This window comes from Falco naumanni, chromosome 1, assembly GCF_017639655.2.
Source record: "Falco naumanni isolate bFalNau1 chromosome 1, bFalNau1.pat, whole genome shotgun sequence".
NCBI classification, from domain to species: Eukaryota; Metazoa; Chordata; class Aves; order Falconiformes; family Falconidae; genus Falco; species Falco naumanni.
In genome coordinates this window covers 474120-493648 of record NC_054054.1, presented here as the reverse complement: position 1 = coordinate 493648, position 19529 = coordinate 474120, and the positions used below count along the sequence as shown (strand labels likewise).

The window sequence follows — 19529 nt, the reverse complement described above, 5'->3', positions numbered from 1 at the left end:
CCCAGGGGAGAAGAGTCTTCAGTATCACTTTGGTTGCTGTGAATTTCTTTCTCCATTAACTTGCACACACTCAAATATTTAATAAGTTAGTTATAAGTTCCAGGCCATAGCTCAGGCCATCAAAATGATTTTACTCTTTTCCAATGGCAAGCAAAATAGCCATCCCTTTCTAAGAAGCACTTGCCTCTGAGGTTCTTGCAAAGGCAGGAAGCAAGAGTTTCCAGCTCAAAAGCCTGCGAGAATAAACTTCCTTATATGATTTTTAGCACTTCCTAACTCTAACCAAATGTGAGGTGTGTGGGAATAACCTTTTAATTTATATTTCTAGCTGTGCTGATTCTAGGAACAGGAGGATAGGAGAGATGTGGATAAAGTACTGTATAAAATACAAGAGTGCTGATCCAAAAAAATTTTAAATGTCATGTCCAGTCCAAGGTTTTTGCAGAGGTCTGGGAACCACTCTCATTTGTCTAAATTGCTTTATGCCTCACTGTGAGTGATTTTCCCGTCTTTTCTAGTTTTTTTTGTAGCAAAATGACATTTTAGTTTTGAACTAATCCACAATTTTGCTGAAAAAAATAATATGCAGAATTCAGTTTGTATTGGCGAGTAGTTGCAGAGTAAAGCCCATGTTTTCTAAGGTTTTCAAATTGCACACGGTGTGCTTTACTGACGTGATCCAGACACACAGGGAGGAGAAAGAGTGCAGCTACCTGTCCTGCATCAGGGTATGGCGCTCCTCCTCTGCCCTTACCTTCATGAAAATGAAGATCATTATCTTCAATTCTTCTTATTGCTTTGCAAGCAGAATTCCTCCTGTTTTAGTGGAGATCCATGAGAGACCAGGATTTGTCCTTGAATAATGTCTGAAGTAAGTTCAGGATTATCAGGGAGAAAAATGATTTGAAAATATTCATGTATGAGCGTACTGAAGGAAGACTGACTTTAGGCAGAGATATTTTTCTGTGGTTAAGGTGAAAATATGACTTTGTAGGAACGTTGCTTTCTATTACTCTTCTGTGTAATGGATGCCCACAACATAACAATTTTGGACGGGCATTTTGTGCATTTTATTCCATCACCTTTTTTATTTGTCTTATAACGAATGTATGTTTGGTTCCTACCAAGCTTACTCTTACATGGCATTAGGTCTTATAAGCAAGTAAGTCAGCTAATTTTCACTGCAGTCATCAGCACAAATTTGTTTCCAGATCCTGAGCTATTTACAATGTTGCTGTTAAAAAATCGAATATTCCTATTTGTGAAATATGTACAAATTATTTGAAACCCAGGGGATATTTCAAATATGTTCGTGTACAGCACCAGATTTGCATGTTTAGATTGCAAGGTGGAATATCTTTTTATTTTTATTATTCGGAGTTCTGTTTGATCGTAACAGATGTGAAAGATACCGAACTAAGTTGGTTTTCCCACATTAGATGATTCCTGTGCATTTTTCAAATTTGGTAGATTTTGAAAAATACTTAATTTGTCAAAGAAGTATTTTGAATTAGATAGTCATATGCATGTTAAGATATGAGAACACTGAGATATTGACCTGGATCATTCTCCCTGAAGCCAACAGGAATGCTTACTGGCAGCATTTCACTGTAACCCTATCAAGGCTGCTGAAAGGTGAATGTTATTGCTAAACCTTTGGCCTTGAATTTCTTCTGTTCTGTAAGAAACTATGTTCCAAGACAAATTTTTTTTATGTTTCTGGTCTGGGATCAGAAAGTATGTATATAGTTTTCTGTAATGAAATTATAAGTTGTTAGTTGATATTCAGAGCATGGAGTTCCCTGTGTTCTCTTTGTACGGGGATGTTAATAGCTGTTAGCAGCCATGGCTTCCATGCAACCATCACCTTTGTAGCTTTACATCCGTTAATTTTTGGAAACAGATATGATGGGCCAGGGCAAGGATCACATCACACTCGTCTTTTCACATCACACTCGTCCTTTTTTTTTTCCATTTTTTTTCATAGGTTTTTAGTTTGGCTGTTGCCAGGCATAGGTGTTGGTCTGGGTGGCTGTTTGGGTTGATCCTGTGTGGGGGATGGTTATGTTTTGTGTTTGGGGGTCCCTAGAGTGGTCCTGACAGTGGCAGTTCAGCATTGTCATGGGAACTACCTCTTACCTGTAGTGGTTCCAGAAATGACAGTGAGTCGTTGTAGCAAAAATACATCAAGATGATGATATAATGACTCTCTGTGAAATGTGGAAAAAATGTATCATACAGCTCAAAGGACAGAAAACATAGGAAGAGGCTATTTCAACTTCAGCACAGATTTGTTACAGCACTTATTACTGATGTTACCTTTTTCAAGTTAAGAGAATTCTGCATTACTTGCAGCATAAAATTTTATTAAAAACTACGTATAACATGTTCAGGCTGAAGCTTATAAACCTGTTACATCGCTTGCCCTTTTCTGAAAGTGGTTCTTTATTATTTGACATTATTTTGTCAAACATCCGATTTGTATAGCTGAACGCAGGGCACTTGCCTTCGTTTTAAGGGTAATAAACAAGCTGCACTTTTAAAACCAACAAAACATTTTTAAATGGTAGAATATTTTCCTAATTATTTTATCTAGTGTGCTGAATACCTTTTTACTTTCTCTGCAGTTAGCTTCCATGAGCTTGAAAGAGAAAGAGAAAGAGAGTGGGAAACCAAGCTTTGCTGCAGAAAAAAAAGAAATCAAAGCCAACCACCAACGGCTTTTTGAAAAAGAGTGTTCTGGTTGTTATAAAACATGTATATAACTGACAACTGATATTATCCACTGGTGAGATATTGTTCATATGTCTACAGCATAAAATTACCAGAAAAATCATGCTGGTTATCAATCCACATGTGCTCAATGCAGTTTGAGGATTCTGAGAATGCCATGTGTATCTTTTATCATATCACCATAACCCCTCACCTCCCACCAGTTCTCCAGACACACTCCCCACTACGTTATGTCCCCTTTGATGCACGTATCAACGCATTTCACCTCCGATATTTTTCACCTGAATGTGGACCATGCTGTGATGCTTGACTGACACTGCTTGAGCATCAAGTCCTGTGTTCAGGGAAGGGACTATCTTCCTCCTTCGCATCGCCTGCCTGTGGGCTTCAGTCTTGCCATGACAAGAAGTCTTGCAGCACTGAGGAGGTCAGCTATGCCTGTATGGCAAACGCCTATTTGAGGCTGTTCTGCCCACACACTGAGCTGACCAGATGCTGTGTGGCCATTTCCATCTGGCTCAAAGCCCAAACAAATACATCCTGCCTCTTCACAGGGTTTACTTGCTCAGATGTGATGCCATGCTGAGCAAACATGTAGCTCCTGGTTTACTTGGAGTTTTAGCAGAGCAAGCTGATGTCTGCCTACAGTGTGGTTTATAGGCACATTCAGGGCTATGTTTCCACTGTAGTAAGGAGGAAGTAGCTTTAACTTATTTAAACTAGCTGCCGTAAGTACTGTTACTAGCTTTCTCTCAGTAGAAGGGAGCTTGTGGAGAGCTGCAGAAAGCATCTGAGAAGAAAGGTAAATTCTGCCTGAACTGAGCCCTGCGAGGTCCCAGCAGCCTGTACTTGTCCTCAGGCTTCTCATCAGGCGTGGTGGTGGTGGTGTGAGGTGCTGTTCTGGCAGATACAAACTGGACTGAAACCAAAAATGGGATTTGTCAGAGTTGCAGGTAATGGAAGGTTTATGTTGCTCCTGATTTTGCCTGGATATAAATCAGCAGCTTTAGAAGTGAAAAAAAATATCCACTACACATGGTACTCTGTCTCAGTCACTCACAGCTTCTCTTCTAGTGTTTCTAAGGGTGAAAGGGACCTATGCATTATTCAGATCAGTACTTTGTCAGTTGTTTATTCTTCCCTCCTATAGGCTGTAAATGTTTAATAGTATTTCTCGAATACATGTAAGATATTTTTTTTCACTGCCTCAACTTCCCATCTCAACATGGTTCAGAGGAGAGAGTGGAGATCAGAAACTGGAAGAATTCCATTTGCTGACATCTGTCTTCGGAATAACTTCGCTCCAGCAAATATAGCAAAACAGATCTTCCTACATGCGTTTGTAGGAATGGCTTGAATATTATTTATACAATCTGGGGCTGGGGGGAGGGGGGCGAAGAACCCCAGCATAATGGCCAAATTCTTTGCAGGTTGTAATTGGTGTGGTTCTAGTCACTTGCTTAATTTTTGCGGAACTGTTTGGATTCAGATCAAGAGATCAATTGAGTCGATTGCTGTGAAACATGTGGGCTGGTCAGTTTACCCACCAGCAGCATGAACACACCACAGAAAGGCATACACCCATTTTCTGCAGCAACTAAGCTTTGGTTTTGAGCTTTACGTCTAGGTACTGCCCCAGACCAGCCTGGGTACCTGCATAAAGGAATTGTGGCAGTATGCGAGGTTTGGCAAATATCATTTTATCTTAATGCTATTTTGCTTGTGCTTTTACATAATTTTTTTGTTTAATGCTGTTTAGTATTCTGCTAGGTCAGATGAAGTCAGGGGTCAGGGGTGTGCTTGATTTAATACAACTGGATGGTTTGCCTGGTTTTTGTCTGTTCCTTTTGGTGTCCTGTCATTTGAATTTTATGTTTTTGCCTTTAGTCTTGAGACGACTTTTCTGGGTATCATTTTCTGTGCTGTGTAGGTCCTTTATGCTGGTACAGATTGCATTTGTTCATCTAAAATGCCTGTCCTGCACAATTTCCATCATTTTTATGGTCTTACATTTTGTCATTTTCTGCTTGAGTTTGGTTGTGGTTTGTTATGTTTTGACAGTGGTTTGTCACGCAGCTGTGAATAACCTCTTTGGCTTGCCTTTAAAACTTTTTTCTTTGCAGTTGTTGAACAAAATTATCTGTAATACTCTTTCTTCAAATAGAATGATTAGCACAGACAGAAGTGTGAGTGACTGTATACTGCAACCAGGCAAACCATTTGTTCTGGCTTTATTTACTTGCAGAGTGAAGATTTTTTTTATGCAAATATAAATATTCTCTTCACTAAAATATTTGAGTGTAGATCTTTGCTGGGGAGTGATGGGTTTGTTTTATAAGATGTGGAAGTTTTACAGTTAAAACTGGACCTTCCTCAACTACGGTGTATCTTTTGTCTGTAGAAAGAGAGTATGGGTAACCCCCTCAGACATTTCTCCCCTGCAGCCCAAAAAATCAGCTTAGACCATAAGCTTCCTCAGAAATGTGCCTGCCATGAGAAATTCTGAATTTTTCAATGTGGGTAAGGGTCTGGCCTGCTCTGTCTACTAGAAACCTAGTTCAGTTGTTTAAACAACAAATTATATGGACTCTGAGTTTTCATTTTGTGACTGGTTAGCAGGCTCCCTAGTTCTTGGAGTGTTGTCACTGGGCACATAATGAAAGCCTAAAGCTTGAAGCCGGTACGGAACCGTGCGGGGCCAGGGCTCTGCTGTTGGTGCTTGATTCGAGGTGCTGGTGCTGCGGCCTGCAGGAAGGGGCTGACGGCGGGGCACGCGGGGCGTTGCAGCAAAGAAGCCAGCAGGAGGGTCGGAGGGAAGGGATTGCCTCAGTGCTGGTGAGACACATCTGGGTAGGATATCCAGTTTGGGCTCACCATTGAGGAGCAAGGCATGGAAGGACTGGAGCGAGCCCAGCGAAGAGCCATGAATACGATTAAGGGCTGGGAGGCTTTGTCGTACAACGAGAGGCTGAGAGAGCCGAGACCGTGCAGCCTGGAGAAGGGGCATCTTCTCAATGTGGGGACAGATCTTCTCAGCACTGCCCAGTGAAACGCAAGAGGCGCTGGGCACAAAGTGAAACACAGAAAATTCCATTTCAACATAAGGAAAAACATCTTCCTCAAAGGATGGTCAAACGCTGGCACAGATTACCCAGAGAGGTTCGGAGGGCTCCATCCTTGGAGACACTCAAACCCCAACTGGACCCAGCCCTAGCCAGCCCACTGCAGGTGACCCTGCTCTGAGTGGGGCGCTGGACCAGACGATCCCCAGAGGTTCCCTCCAAGCCCAGCTGCCATCCTGTGGAAGGGATCTTGGACTCCTGCGTGCTCTCCTCACCCCCTGGTCCACAATATCTTAGCCCGAGGCTTAAATACTTGAGATCTGAAGACTGAATTTTGTAGTGAGCAGTGATTTAATGGCTGGTAGTGGGCTCCAGTGTAATAAGGAAAGAGCTGGGAGGAGATTTTGTTGTAATAGGTAGGCTGGCTGAGCCTTAGTGAAAACTTAGGCTGACGCAGTTTAGCTTTGTACTGGGACATATAGAGTCTTTTTACCGTTATTTTCTGATTGTTTTTGCCAAGATAAATTGTAGTAAAATATTGTCTCTCTTCAGAGAGTTGATGAATTTAAAACTGAGTTACAGATTATGTGTCTATGAGAATAAGGGTCACAAGGTGTGAGGCAGTAAGCCGAGGTCTCGTTGTCGTGAAGTTTCTGTCACTTATTCTTGACCCACGTGTGTTTTAGAGGATTGAAGTGCTAGTTACAGACTTGTGAGAAAATGAAATACACTTGTCAACTGAATCAAAATTACACAGGCAAATCCTCACCAAGGTAAAATGTTGTTAGAGAAGACTTATTGGAGGAAAGGCAGAGTCAAACCTAACACAATGATTTAATTTCACAGGACAGAAGGAAATGGAGAGGGAAACCCAGATATTTACAGTTTTATAAGTGTTAGTATTTTGGATTATAGCTTTTTTTATTTATAGGCAGCATTATTGACATAAAATAAATGAGATACCAAAGATACCATGAAAGTATCAGGGATCAAAACAAAAACACCCCTAAACATTGGGTTCCAGATGTGGGAAGGATTCCAGTCACTCAGTCACAGTGCTCATCCCACTTTGCAGTTTTGTTACAAAATTGAGAACGAAGGCAAAATGGTTGGAAACCTTAGATTTCCCCAGTTTCCATGGAGTGCTAAGTAGATCGTTAACGTTAAGAACAAAATTGTAAGGACATGGGAAGAACGTATATATGGCTAATTTTACTCCTTAAAAAGCTGTGCTTTATTAGCAATATGGAGGGAGTGCTCCACTGTCTTCTGAACTTCATGGGAGTTTAAAATCTATAATGTCTGTAGATTACAGAGATGTTTTATGAATGTGTAAATACAATTTACTATATCCCTAGTATACTACTATTAATAGTATACCATGTATTATTATTATGATTATTACTACTACTGCTGTAATAGATTTTAAATCATACATTTAATTTCACTTTAATATTTGATTTGTATGAATGACTAGAAATTTCCTATAAGTGGAAATTAATCATACATTAGAATTTTTATTCTAGAAGTAGTCTAAATGATAGGATCCCAATCTTACCCGCTAGATAGGGAGGAAAAAAAGGACAGGTCTGTGTGTGCCAGATTCTGCCTTGGATACATGTGGGTGGTTTAATCAACATGGCCCACACGTCTCTGAAACAGAAGTTGGACTTATTAGACTGTCTTTTCACTGCCTTTTGTGCTGTACTATCAAGTCTGACAGTAGCTTTTCCTGGGAATTGACAGTTTCATGTTGTTTGGGTTTGAATCTACTCAGCAGATAAGGTCTCACAAAGGTGGAGGGGCACTCCACGAGCAGCCTACCTTGCAGCTCTTCCAGAGAGCAGGTCACAGTACTGAAAACTGAAAACTGGAGCTTTACTGTTGTCCAGCTTCATGGAAGGATCCCTCCCTCCACGTCCCAGCCAGATGGACTGTGTCTGGGAGGGAACACACCTGATGTGCTATTTCACTGGGACAAATTTGGGCAAACAGAAGTATAGGCAGAATAACAGCAATGACGTCACTGTGTAACTCCATGAAGTTTTGCTTTATGCGTACTGATTTTTTTTATTTTAGTTACAAAAACATACATAACTGAACATGACAAGGTCTGGCCCACACAGATGTCAATTAGCCATGCCCAGAGATGTCAATTAACAATTAATGGAAAGCTCAGCCTTTCTTCTGCAGTGCTCAGGAAAGCCCGTTTGCAGTCAATGGGAAGTCATCCCCTGGCTTCCCTAGCTCTGACATCTGGCTGAGGGAGAGTTAGTTGTAGCATCTCCATTTAATTACTGAGATCCAACTGTGATAATCACTCAAGCAAGAGGCTTTCATGGTCCGCCTAGAGCTTTACAGGTCACCTCAACGTTTTGTGCTGGGAGCCAAAAAACCCCACAGCCCTAACCAGCAGAGTTCCTCAAGCCCATCCATAGCATGTTGATGAGATAATCGGCTGCAGGCTGCACCAGAGCTTCCAAACAGAGCTCCTTTAAGCTATAGGCACAGGGTGGTTTTTCTTCATTCTGTTGCTGATTCTGTGGAACTTTTAAAGGCTTTTTATACTTTATGTTTTTATTTGTGTCTGTTTTATTACTTATTTTATATCCTAACTCTAATTGAAGACATAGGACTTGACAGGATTCAGAGCTGCAAAAACCAGCCTGGAAGCAATAAACCCAATATTTTTATTTCACCGATTAACACTTCCACTGTTTCAGTTCTATACCAACTTGGCAGTTATCTAACATGGTGTATATGTATATGCTAAATCCAAGTCTCTGCCCCTGAGAGCTTCTACTGTAAAGGCAACAGATGAGCAGTTCAGTGAACGAGGAGGGGTTTGCTGTCAAGCCCTGCTTCTGCAAAGAGCCTGTGAACATGTGTTCTGTAGAGGGCATTGAGATTTTGACAGCCTATCTTTGGGACACAAAGGGAGGAAGTGTTCTTCTATTCCTAGCCCACAAATAATACCAGCTTCCTGTGAACTAGGAAAACATGTTTACTTTCTATTTTATTCAAATCATCCTTGGGAGGAAAAAACAAACCAACCATCACCACCACATGGTGCGTGCTGGTACCACAATTATATTACCTACTATTTTTTAATTGGTTTTCTCCCATAGCTAGTGTGAGGCTTGCAAAAACCCTGAACGTCACAAATTATTGCCATCCCACCTAGAGATCGCTGGACTTTTTGGCTCAATTTGTGATGGAAAAATAATTTTAGACTTAAACATATTCCTGAGAGAATAAAGTATTTTACACTCAGACAAACGTATTTAAAAGGGGAAACAAATGAAAGGACAGCATGAAAATAATGATTGCCAGGATCAGGATGGCAGAGGGGCACTCTAACCGCTAGTGTTGCTTGCCCGGGCCAAAAAGCAGGAGTGTGGCCTAAGTGCATCCTTACCCAAGAGGCAGACCTTGGGCCATTTAATATGTCAGGTACTTTCATTCTTTTCTTTAGAATCTCAGTATTAATACTTAAGAAATAATAAATTGTATATATATATATATATAAAAAATATATTTTTTATATATATATAAATTATATATAGTGTAACTGTTACTGACCTATAAAGCTTCTTGCCTACATTTGCAGACTGAGTTAATTGATTTCTGGACCACTCATATTGGGAGAGTGTCACAAATCTACGTGTCTTACTTCAATTCTGAAATTGTATTTCGGTCTCTGATCCACCGGAAAGGTATACAAAACCACATGTAGCCAAGCCGTTATAGCACTGAATAGGCTAAAGTTACGTCATTCCAGCAGATGACAGCATTATATTTTGTGCAAAATAGTCCCTTCGATATGCCTTTCTTATAGACATTTTCATATAAATAACTATTCCCTGTTGCTAAATCCAGCTGGTCTTTGTCAGTTTGCTTTACTATCTGGGGATTTGCTAGCACAAATGAAGCAAATGTTAAGGGGCAGTGCCCGCTTCTCATGGGAAATAGTACATCCTACATACTCAGCTAGGGATGAAGGATGCTGCCCAGGACAAAATGATAATTTAAAGCAGCATTCGAGTGATCTGCAATTAATGCCTGAATGCTGACAAGCAAGTGAATTTTTCTTCTGGTATATCCAATATCTTACAATGCAGGGTGTTGCATTTCACACTATAAAAAGGTCTTTTCTGGGTAATGTGACTGTAAGAGCCTGTTAGTATTTGTACAGATGTAGGTATGAACCTACTTCTGCTTTCCTAAGCCTGAGTATTGGGCTCAGAGCCTCAGCATCTGCTGTCATGGCTATTCTAATGTATTCCTGCAGGCAGATGATAGAGTATCTATTATTAATGTTGCTTGGTAAGTCCCATTAAAAGGCCTTCTTTCTACTCATTTATAATTTTGCCAAACTTGACCCAATAAGGCTGAAATTGTTTCTGCTTTTAGCTAGTTCTTTTTTAAGCCCAAAATAATTTCTTCTTTCCCCCAAAATGGAAGAATACCATGTTGTCAGCGTTACAAAACTCTTGCAATTTTAATGTTTTTTAAATGCCTGAGAGTCGGTGTGCTCTAGAGTAGGGCTGCTCACCTTTGCAGCAGGGGTTTTGTCCTTTTTGTGGAAATCTGACTGAATTCAGCAAATTTATCAATCTTTGAGGGGGAAAAACACCCATTCTCAAGTACTCAGTGCAGGCTTTACCAGAGTTTGACAGCTAAAATTTCCAAGGAGTGCCTTTCCCAAGAACAAAGTAAGGCTCCTTGTAGGAGCCCAGTGCAGCTATCTACGTGCCAACTGCAGAGTAACTGGACATGTTGCAGCTCAGGGCTGTGGGAACCGTGGACATTTCCACTGCGAAGCCCACGGGCAAGGCTCAGCAGTGAGAGCAGCAAGCCCTTCCTTCTCCTGCCCTGCCCGCCGAAGCACTCCGGACCCAGGTGGCCCTGCAAATTGACCCGAGTGTGGAGGAAGGAGGAAGGAAGAGGAGGGAAAAAAAAGAGAAGGGAAAAAATCAGGGCAAGATGACATTGACGTGAGAGAGGGGAGAGAGATAGTAACTGAGAGGCGGAAGGAGAAGATGGAGGATGATTAAGGAAGGGAGAGTTGGAAGTCAATGAGAAAAAACATGGGGAATAGGGAGATGTGTGGCTGGGTGGGGGGCACAGAGGGAAGAGGTCCTCTTGCTCGGAGCCTGGCTGGATGAGGAGCTGCAGGAAGGAAGGAGAGGTGGGGTTTGTTTGGGGAAAGAATCTCCTGTTGAGGGGAGGCAGAGTGTGGAAAAGGGCAGAGACAGAATCTTGGGAGAAAAAAACAAAATCAAGATACAGCAGGAGGGCTTGGACTGCTGAGGTGGGGGGTCTGGGACAAGGTGCTGGGGCAGCCTGGCTGGGTGGGAAGGGCACCAAGAATGTGTGTGCGAAGCTGACATTTTGGGGAGAGTGGAGGATAACGAAAAGACTGGGACTAGATAGCTGGAGCTGCTTAAGTACAGAGAATGAGGAAATTGGGTGGATTTGGGAAAGGTTAATGAGCTTCCTTGGGCAAGAGATAAAAGGGCAGCATGTGGGGAGGGGGGAGAGAAGAAAAGACAGGGAGATACTGGAAGATGAACAGTGAATTTGGAAGATAGCTGATGCAAAGCAACCACACATAAGGTGAGAAAACGGAGGATGGGACCATGGGGGTAGGTGAGTAAAGAGACTGGAGAAAGAATAAAGAGCAGCAGTTGGATAGGAGGCAGGAAGGAAGGAGATCCAGTTGCAGGGAACTGCGTGAGGACATAGGCAGAAAGCCTTGCAGTACCTGGGCAAGGATTCCTCTTAGAAGCTGGAAAGAAAACCTGCCTGGTAGCCTAAGCCTGAAGCAGGGGTGCTCTCAGGGCCCTGACACCAGGGAAGGAAATGACAAGAGTCTCCCCATACTCAAACTACTGCTGCAAATGCTTGTTCCCAGAGCTCCTGCGGCAAAGATCTGCATGCTGGCTCTGAGGGCGTCCATACGATGCTCCTTCAGGGAAGTATGGTGTGGGAGGGAGAGGCTCTGCAAAACCATGCACAGAGATACATTTGTAAAAGTGTGTTATGTGGACTAAAAGCCAAGTTCTAAAGCATGAAGGAATTCCAATGGCAGTAGCAGGTAAAGCTTTATTCAGCCCTGATGGCGCAATTGGATATTGCAGCTTATGCTATTTAGAATATGCATTCCGTTATTGTCTCTGACTGCCTCTGGGGACTTGCAAACCCTTAGGTTTTGCAACCCAAGCTAGCATACAGCTTGCTCTGTACTCTGCAAGGCGTGAGCTCATGTTGCTGGTGCAAGGATGGCTAAACTTCATCCTGAAGTGGCCACAGGTATCAAATGGTCCCGTCATCCTGCTTTCACGTTTCCTGGAGTCCTCCTAGGGCTCTGGCAGAAGATACGTGGTGTTGCTAAAATCCTGTTGAGATGTCCAGGGGCAGACACAGGTGGAGTGTGTACATCCACACCTCAGCGTGTCCGTTTGCTGCAAGAGGAGAAGGAAAATCATGTTTGCCACATTCATATTCCTATGCCCAGGAAAGGATTGCATGTATGCATGCAGCAGAGCTGGGGTGCACACACATACATGCTTGAATAGTCATACACACAGTTCTGTTTTGGAGGTGAAAAAAATCAAGGAAAAGTCCTTTGCACTTAACATTGACAAAGTTTGTGATGATCTCTAGACTTTATAAGAGCTGTTCCACAGCCTTGTGTTGTTGTTAGAAATACCATTTCCTGCAAAAATGAGCTTTGTTACCGCTGTAGAGTTTCACGTTTATCCTAGAAATGAAACAATCTTTTTAAGCCATTGAGCGCTTCAAGAAGAAAACGAAAATGGTGAAGCTGCTTCAGTCTTCTGTGGCAAGGCAACATGGTGAGCTGAGGACAGGTCTGCTTATTAATACAGGTTTCCATTAATGTTTCTTCTGGAGCTCATTATTAGCTATAATGGTTTATGGTGGACATTTGCATTAGCTATTTTCAACTTTACAGACAGTCTGCACATGCATCTGTCATTGAAAGTCAGGTTCCATGGGGCATATACTTTTGTGCACCTCTGTACTTCATCCTTTTGGTCCCCCACTTTGTTCTTCATAGTAGCATATCCCTGTGGCAAACACAGATAATGCTTACTAGGAAAAGTAATAAGAATAAGGTATTTAATGTATTTCTAGCCTTCTTTAATGTGTTGTAGCTGTGAATACAAGGCAAAAAGCAACACCATATGACCATGCTACTTTGGGAATGGTCTATCAACCGCAGTTAAAATAGTTTCAAGATATTTATGCAGTGCATAAGTCACATGAATAGAGGTTTATCACAATCAGTGGGAATGCTGGATTTTCATATCACACATTTGCTGCTTAGGATGATTAGCAGGAAATTTAATTTTCACTAATTAGCCTTAGGGGAGCAAGAAATTAACTTGATGGGTAAATTTCACGTTTTACTATATACCGTACCAGCATGGAGAAATGCTAGTTAAAGCCTGAGCTGAGTCCTATGCTGATACACTGGACTTCAGTTTTTCTAAATTAAATTAAAAGACTGTAGAAAATTAACATATGCATGGTGAGTGGGTGGGGTTTTTTAGGAGCTAGAGTTGTAGAATAGTTGTTCAACGTATTAATTGAATTGTCAGCCACTTCCAGAGAGTGTGCTATATTTTTGTGCATTAAATTACATTAATATCTAATATTACACCAAAGACTTTAACAAGTCCTAATTGTCCATATTTATAAATTTTCATTATATAATGTGTGTTATGATTGCACATGCAATATTTCACATTGTAATGCACAGAGCAGAAACGGTTTTCACAGAACTACTGTGAAAACACCATACTTTTTAGTTTACAACACCCACTTGCAAATACATTTTTAGGGTCAGGAGCCTTTGTTCATATGCTGGCAAAATTTATATGAAAATAGTTTTTTTAGAAATTACTTTCAAAAGTATACAGCAAATGAGGGAGGCATGAGTCACCACTTAGTCCAAATAGACAAATAAGAATCAGGAACTAATAAACTCTAATCTCGCCTGTTGATGATGACTTTTCTATCTCATTCTTCCAAAACACAGTTTACATCACTTGGTTTTTCCCTCTGTAAAATGGAAGCAATTTTTATGTATCCACCACTCAGAATTACCGTAGACTGATTAATGCATGCAAGGCAATGAGTCATCCGGTATGGAAGTATCAGTCTGTCATAAACTGAAGTGTTCTGTCATACCAGGCTTGTGGTTGCATCCAAATTTATCTGTATAAAAGGAGACGGAAAACATCAGTCACATATCAGATAATTGCCTCTGATGTCGGTGCTTCTGCTAGTTTGTGCATCTGAAGCACTCTCAGAAGCTCACTGTTACTGTCACGTATTTGGAATTAGACCTTGTAGTACTTACCTGAAACTGCTATTGAAGTGAGAAGTGTGCCTTCAGTGGGAGTTTGGGCCAAGTAAGTATTGCAGAATTGGGTACCTGGAGTCCATAGTTTGGGGTTTAAGTGGTGCATATAAGGTAGTTCAGGCATCTGCTCAGACTTTCTAGCCTGTGACATAAATACTTCTGGTCTAAAAAGAGATCTCAGACAGACTTGTGGGTAGTCACATATTGTGTAACATCTATTGTATTGCATCCTCAGATCCTTCTCCAGTCCCCAGGACTGATTTCTCAGCAGTAGACCTCCTATTCAATCAAGAGTGTGTGTGTGCATGTGTGTGCATGTATTTTTGGGTGGGTCCATATAAATATACATGTGTCCACACACAGACAAACTTATTTGTGTACACAACTTCCCTATATAAATGTGCTTTCCCTTTTTGGGTGTACGAGTATACTTCTGTAAACGCTCACCACTTGTATTTATACATTTATGGGTAATATCCAATTTTCAGTCATAATTGACAGTATGTGGCTTTCTGTATAATAATTACTTCGGGACAAAAAACCTTGCAGATGGTTTCAAGAGTAACTCTAACTTGCCATCAACATAAAAAGCTTAAACAAGGCGAGCCCACTCCCTATGAATAGGGTAAGCCATTTTCATTGATTGCAATGGGAGCAGGCACAACTTCATTTCTACAGCAGACAGAGAACATGTATTCTATTCATTAAATGAAAGTTTGATTTCATTGCACTTAAAATTATTCATGTTCTGTTAGCAAATGGTTTGAGATTTTATAACCTAGAGCATTTGCTGAATTCTGCTTTGTATTTTCCTCACAGCAATTGGAAGGACCCTCATTCCTCGTTATTTTAGCACTGTCTTTGAAGGAGGTGTAACAGACCTGTATTACATTCTCAAGCACTCAAAAGAGTCATACCACAACTCATCCATCACAGTGGACTGTGATCAATGCACCATGGTCACTCAGCATGGAAAACCCATGTTTACCAAGGTAACAGGGAAGACTCAATAAAGCATGTTGTTGGTTTTTGGTTTTCTTTTCCGTGTGTATAAGGGTGAAAAATATTGGCTGTTGCATTTTTCTGGTAGACTGAGATTATTTCTAATACTGAAAACCCTTGAAGCTATTTAATTACTATTTTCTATATTCATTATGTGACTGGAAAATTCTGCGGACATCTCTGCAGTTCTCCCAGAAAGATTGCAAGAGAAGCACATAATGCCAGGTTGCCATAACCATCAGTTGTACGTGAATTAAATTCAGCCTGCCCTTCTCCTTTTCTCTGGGCTTGATTTTAAAGCAGCAATGAGATTTCACATTGCTGCTACCTACCATTTGGGTTGGTATGCATTACACTGGATACTTACCCAGTCCAAGGACTGTAAATCTCTAGGAAAATAGTGATTTAATATAGTAGGATGCTGGTCCAAAGGGCAGTGAAGTCAATGGAAGGAGTCAATTGATTTAAACATGCTTTGGATCAGGCAGTTAGTGAATATTCAATATTTGTAATTGATAGTGAATTATCTTCATGCATTGGCCACTTCTAGCCCTGTAATTAAACTGAGTGCCATATATTTTATAAAAACAGTACCGAAAAGGTGGAAAATACAAATTAGAACAAAATTTTCTTATACTAAAAAAAAACACCAGTAAACTGATTTTCAAAATGGAAATATCCCCTTTCATAAATTTAACAGCAAATGATGATTTTCCATCTTGCACCTTTTCATCTGTATGAGTTTTAACCTTTGCATGGAGAAAAACACAAAAGGAGAAGGGGCAGCAGGAGGAGATAACCCATCCACGTTGCCCTTGGCCTGCAGGAACGCGGGGGTTTGAGAGTCACTGGATATTGACAGCATCATGACCAGGGCCCTCGTGGCTTACACTGGTTTAGCACGTGAGTCTCATCCCTCGTAGGGTCTTCCCTGCCATCTTCATGGCTCTTGGAGTGGGGCTTCAAGAAGATGGAGAGGATGCCACCAGCGTGTAGAGCACTGATGAGCTGGGAGGTGTGAGGTTAATGGTGTCACCACTCCAGCTGTCCCACTCCAGCCCCCTTGTGTCTGATTTACACAGACACTGACAGAGAGATGGAAGAGACCAGATATTCCCAGGTGGCACCCCTTGGCCTCCTCACAGCTCACAAGGAGTTGTGCGTGCTGGCCGTGTGCAGGGGACGTGACAAGGGTATCCAGTAGCCGCTTCTCTGCGGAGCTCCCTGAAGCCATTTCTGTGTCATTCCCCTTTGTGTTAGCTTTAACGCAATAGCAAATAAAAGGGGGTGGCGGGCGGGGCGGGGGGGGGGGGAGTTAATCAGTAAACAGAACATGCTTTTCTCAATTCAATTAGTTTATTTACTTATCGTGGCAGCACATTACAGTGTTGTTGCTTTGGGAAGGACACTAGTGCCCGGCACGTTGGAGACAGGCTGGCAGGAGGGACCGGGCTGGGTCACACCTTGCGTGAGTGGGGCCGCAGGCGCCTCCCGTTGTGAGCCCCCCCGTCTGCCGCGGCCCTGGCAGCACGCGGCCTGCTCCAGCCCCGACGTTCCCGTGGCAGGCTCCAATATAAACCTCTGTATCCTGGTAGGAAAGTTCAGGTGGGGATGTGATTTGGATTCTGGGTGACAAATTAGGGAGGGTTTGATGGTGCTATGTTTAAAATATGACCGTGTTAGTAAGAGCAAATTCAAAATAAGACACAGTAGTTGGTGGAATAAGGGAGAAAAGAACATATTACTCTTTCAGAAATAAGTTAGAGCCCAATGTTTCTCAGCTGTGTGTGTGTAACTTCTAGCAGATGTACCGAGGGCACAGATCTTGCACCCAAAGGTAAACTACTCCCACAGCATCCGTGGTGGAACAAAGCAGACCTCCTGTAACAAACAGCACTCCAATGGGCTGTGTAGCTCCTTAGATCACGTCTGAACCTCACCCGGTGAAACTACCACAAAGGAGGTTTTTTAATGCAAAAATGCAAAGTAACTGTATTTGTTAACAGCTGTTTCAGTTTCACAAACAACTTCTAAGCTGCAAATTCACTAACTTCTAATATAATGGGCTGAAACAGATCTCATCATGTATTGAATCAGGAATCCACAGCTGCATTTTATTCATTTCAACATTTTCCTAGCAAGAGCAGCTTACTGCACACTGCAGTATTGGACAAATACGTAAAATGGCATTTCCAGTTTTTTTCAAACAAATGTGGCTAGAACATGCCCAACAGTAAGAATATGAATAGTCCGGCTTGTCTATAGAGGGTAAGATGTTCCCGTAAAGTCACACGCTTAAAAATTGTTTTATCAAGGTGTAAATAAATACTGGAAAGAATTTAACACAGTTCAATGGCATGAATTAAATGGGGTAAAAGAAGAGTCTGAAGCCCTGACTACCATTTTGTTTGCTGGGAGAGGCTGCTTTTTCTTTTCCCCCCCAAGTAAAGGAAAGCCTTAGGAGTCCTCCTAAATCTCTGTTTTCAGTGCGTTTACCAACACTCCAACTTTGTGTGTAAGCACGCCGTTCCTCCGCAGTTATGTTTATATTTCCCGATAGATGGGCGGCGGCAAGCTTTGCCTTCACCACCGCAGCGCCGAGCACCCTGCGTTCGAACCGGTCTCTTCCGGCACCCACCGTGGGGCCACCGGCTGGATTTTATAGGAGAAGCCCTCGAAACTCAGTGATTTTAATCCTTACTAACAATCTCAGGCATTTCCCAGATTTGTGTAAGCTCTAGGCTTCTTTTCAAGCCACGGCTCAGGTTTGAGAAATGGTAGTTAATAAAAGGGGAAGACTTCAAAAAGCTGCCTGACGGTAGGAGAGCAAGACTCCGAACGACGAGGCACAGGACCAAACCCCGTTTTCATAGGTGCAAGCAGTTGAAATTCCTACAATTAATAAGTGCAGTGAAGGGGTTAAAAAGCGATTGGTTAGTTTGAGAAATGTTCTTTTTTAGTTTTTTCCTGGCCTAGTCTAGAGCAACCACGTGATATACTGAATGCCTGCCAGCCTCTTTCTTGTTGATCCTCCGGAGACCATCTGTGCTGGGGGCATTGATTAGAGTGTGTCTGCTGGGATTACATCTTTTCTGTTGCCATGCCAACTAATCAGCTGATTTTGGTTACCACAGAAACAAAATGTCAGAGCTCACAGTACGGTAACATGAATTCAGCACAACAGAAAATGTTTTCTTAATTGGAGACCCTTTTGATTTTTTGGATTCTATGTAAAAGGCAGCTTTTAAAGAAAAAAAGAAAGGGGCCCATTTAAAATAAAACAGTGCCAATTTTATTGATTAAAAGCAATGTGTAAAATTCTGCTCTACATAAGGAAATTTTTACCACTGTGATACCAGGAATGTTTTCTGGGTTTTCAATTACAATTTGTTAATGCCAGTGCATAAAATATATCTGTTAAGAGCTGTGGGGGCTTGAGTTTAAGAGAAGAAACGTTTGAGAAGCCACAGGTATTATTACAAAAATGTATTTTAAACCTGAAAAATTTTCATTTTAACTGGTCAGTAATCAGGATCTTTGGCCTCAACACAGTAACATTAATTAAAAAAAAAAATGTTTTTCTTCCTGCATGAATCCTTATGTGTGTCCATGTGTAACCCTGTGTAATTTTTCCTCATAGCACAAGCTATGTGAAAATCAAAACCAGGGTCATATGACAAAATAAGTCACATTAAAAACCTGAAGGCATCACTAAAGTGTGTTGAAAAGGGCAGATGAGAACCTGTTGCAAGATTCTCCTTCATAGGTCCACAGTAATTCATCTATATAGTCTGCCTGCTAAAATTACCTATGGGCTTTTGCAGAAACAACCAGGAGAAAAAACTATGATGACATTAAGTGAACTGTTAACCAGAAAAGCCAAATATTGCCCAAGTGGGAGACAGCCAAGTCTGAGCTGGGGCTTGTAGAAAGGCTCAACAGACACAACTGATTCTAGGCTGGCTAGTTGTTCAATCAAATATTAGTTATATTATAATTACAGTTACAGAAACCTTTTCTTTTGAAAGCAGTTACACCCTGTTTCCACAACATCTCTGTACCCTGCGCTTTCAGGTTTACTTTGAACAGCAGTTGTAAGCCTAAACATCCAATATAAAAAAAATAATAAAAAAATCAACAACAGAGGTAGTTAATTTTCAGATCAGGCATCATTTACAGTACTCCAGGGTACCCCTAGTCAAGATACCATGTCAGGCTTATATTTCGCAGCTTAAAGACCCACAGCAGTTTATTCCACATAAAGTTGCGGACAGTTGTTTATAAATATCTCTGGTAATTTATTTCATTTTTCATTTCCACCTGCTGCATTTACTCCT

General features: G+C 41.5%; 1 protein-coding gene across 16 annotated transcripts in view; it reads left to right on the top strand.

Annotated features, from left to right (window-relative positions):
* Positions 1-19529, top strand: part of LDB2 (LIM domain binding 2) — a 220578-nt gene that overhangs the window by 152881 nt on the left and 48168 nt on the right. For all 16 annotated transcript variants that reach the window (XM_040596303.1, XM_040596129.1, XM_040596385.1 and 13 more), the window contains one exon: positions 15010-15182. In XM_040596303.1, coding sequence (XP_040452237.1) covers positions 15010-15182 — 173 coding nt within the window. The remainder of the gene's footprint in view (positions 1-15009; positions 15183-19529) is intronic.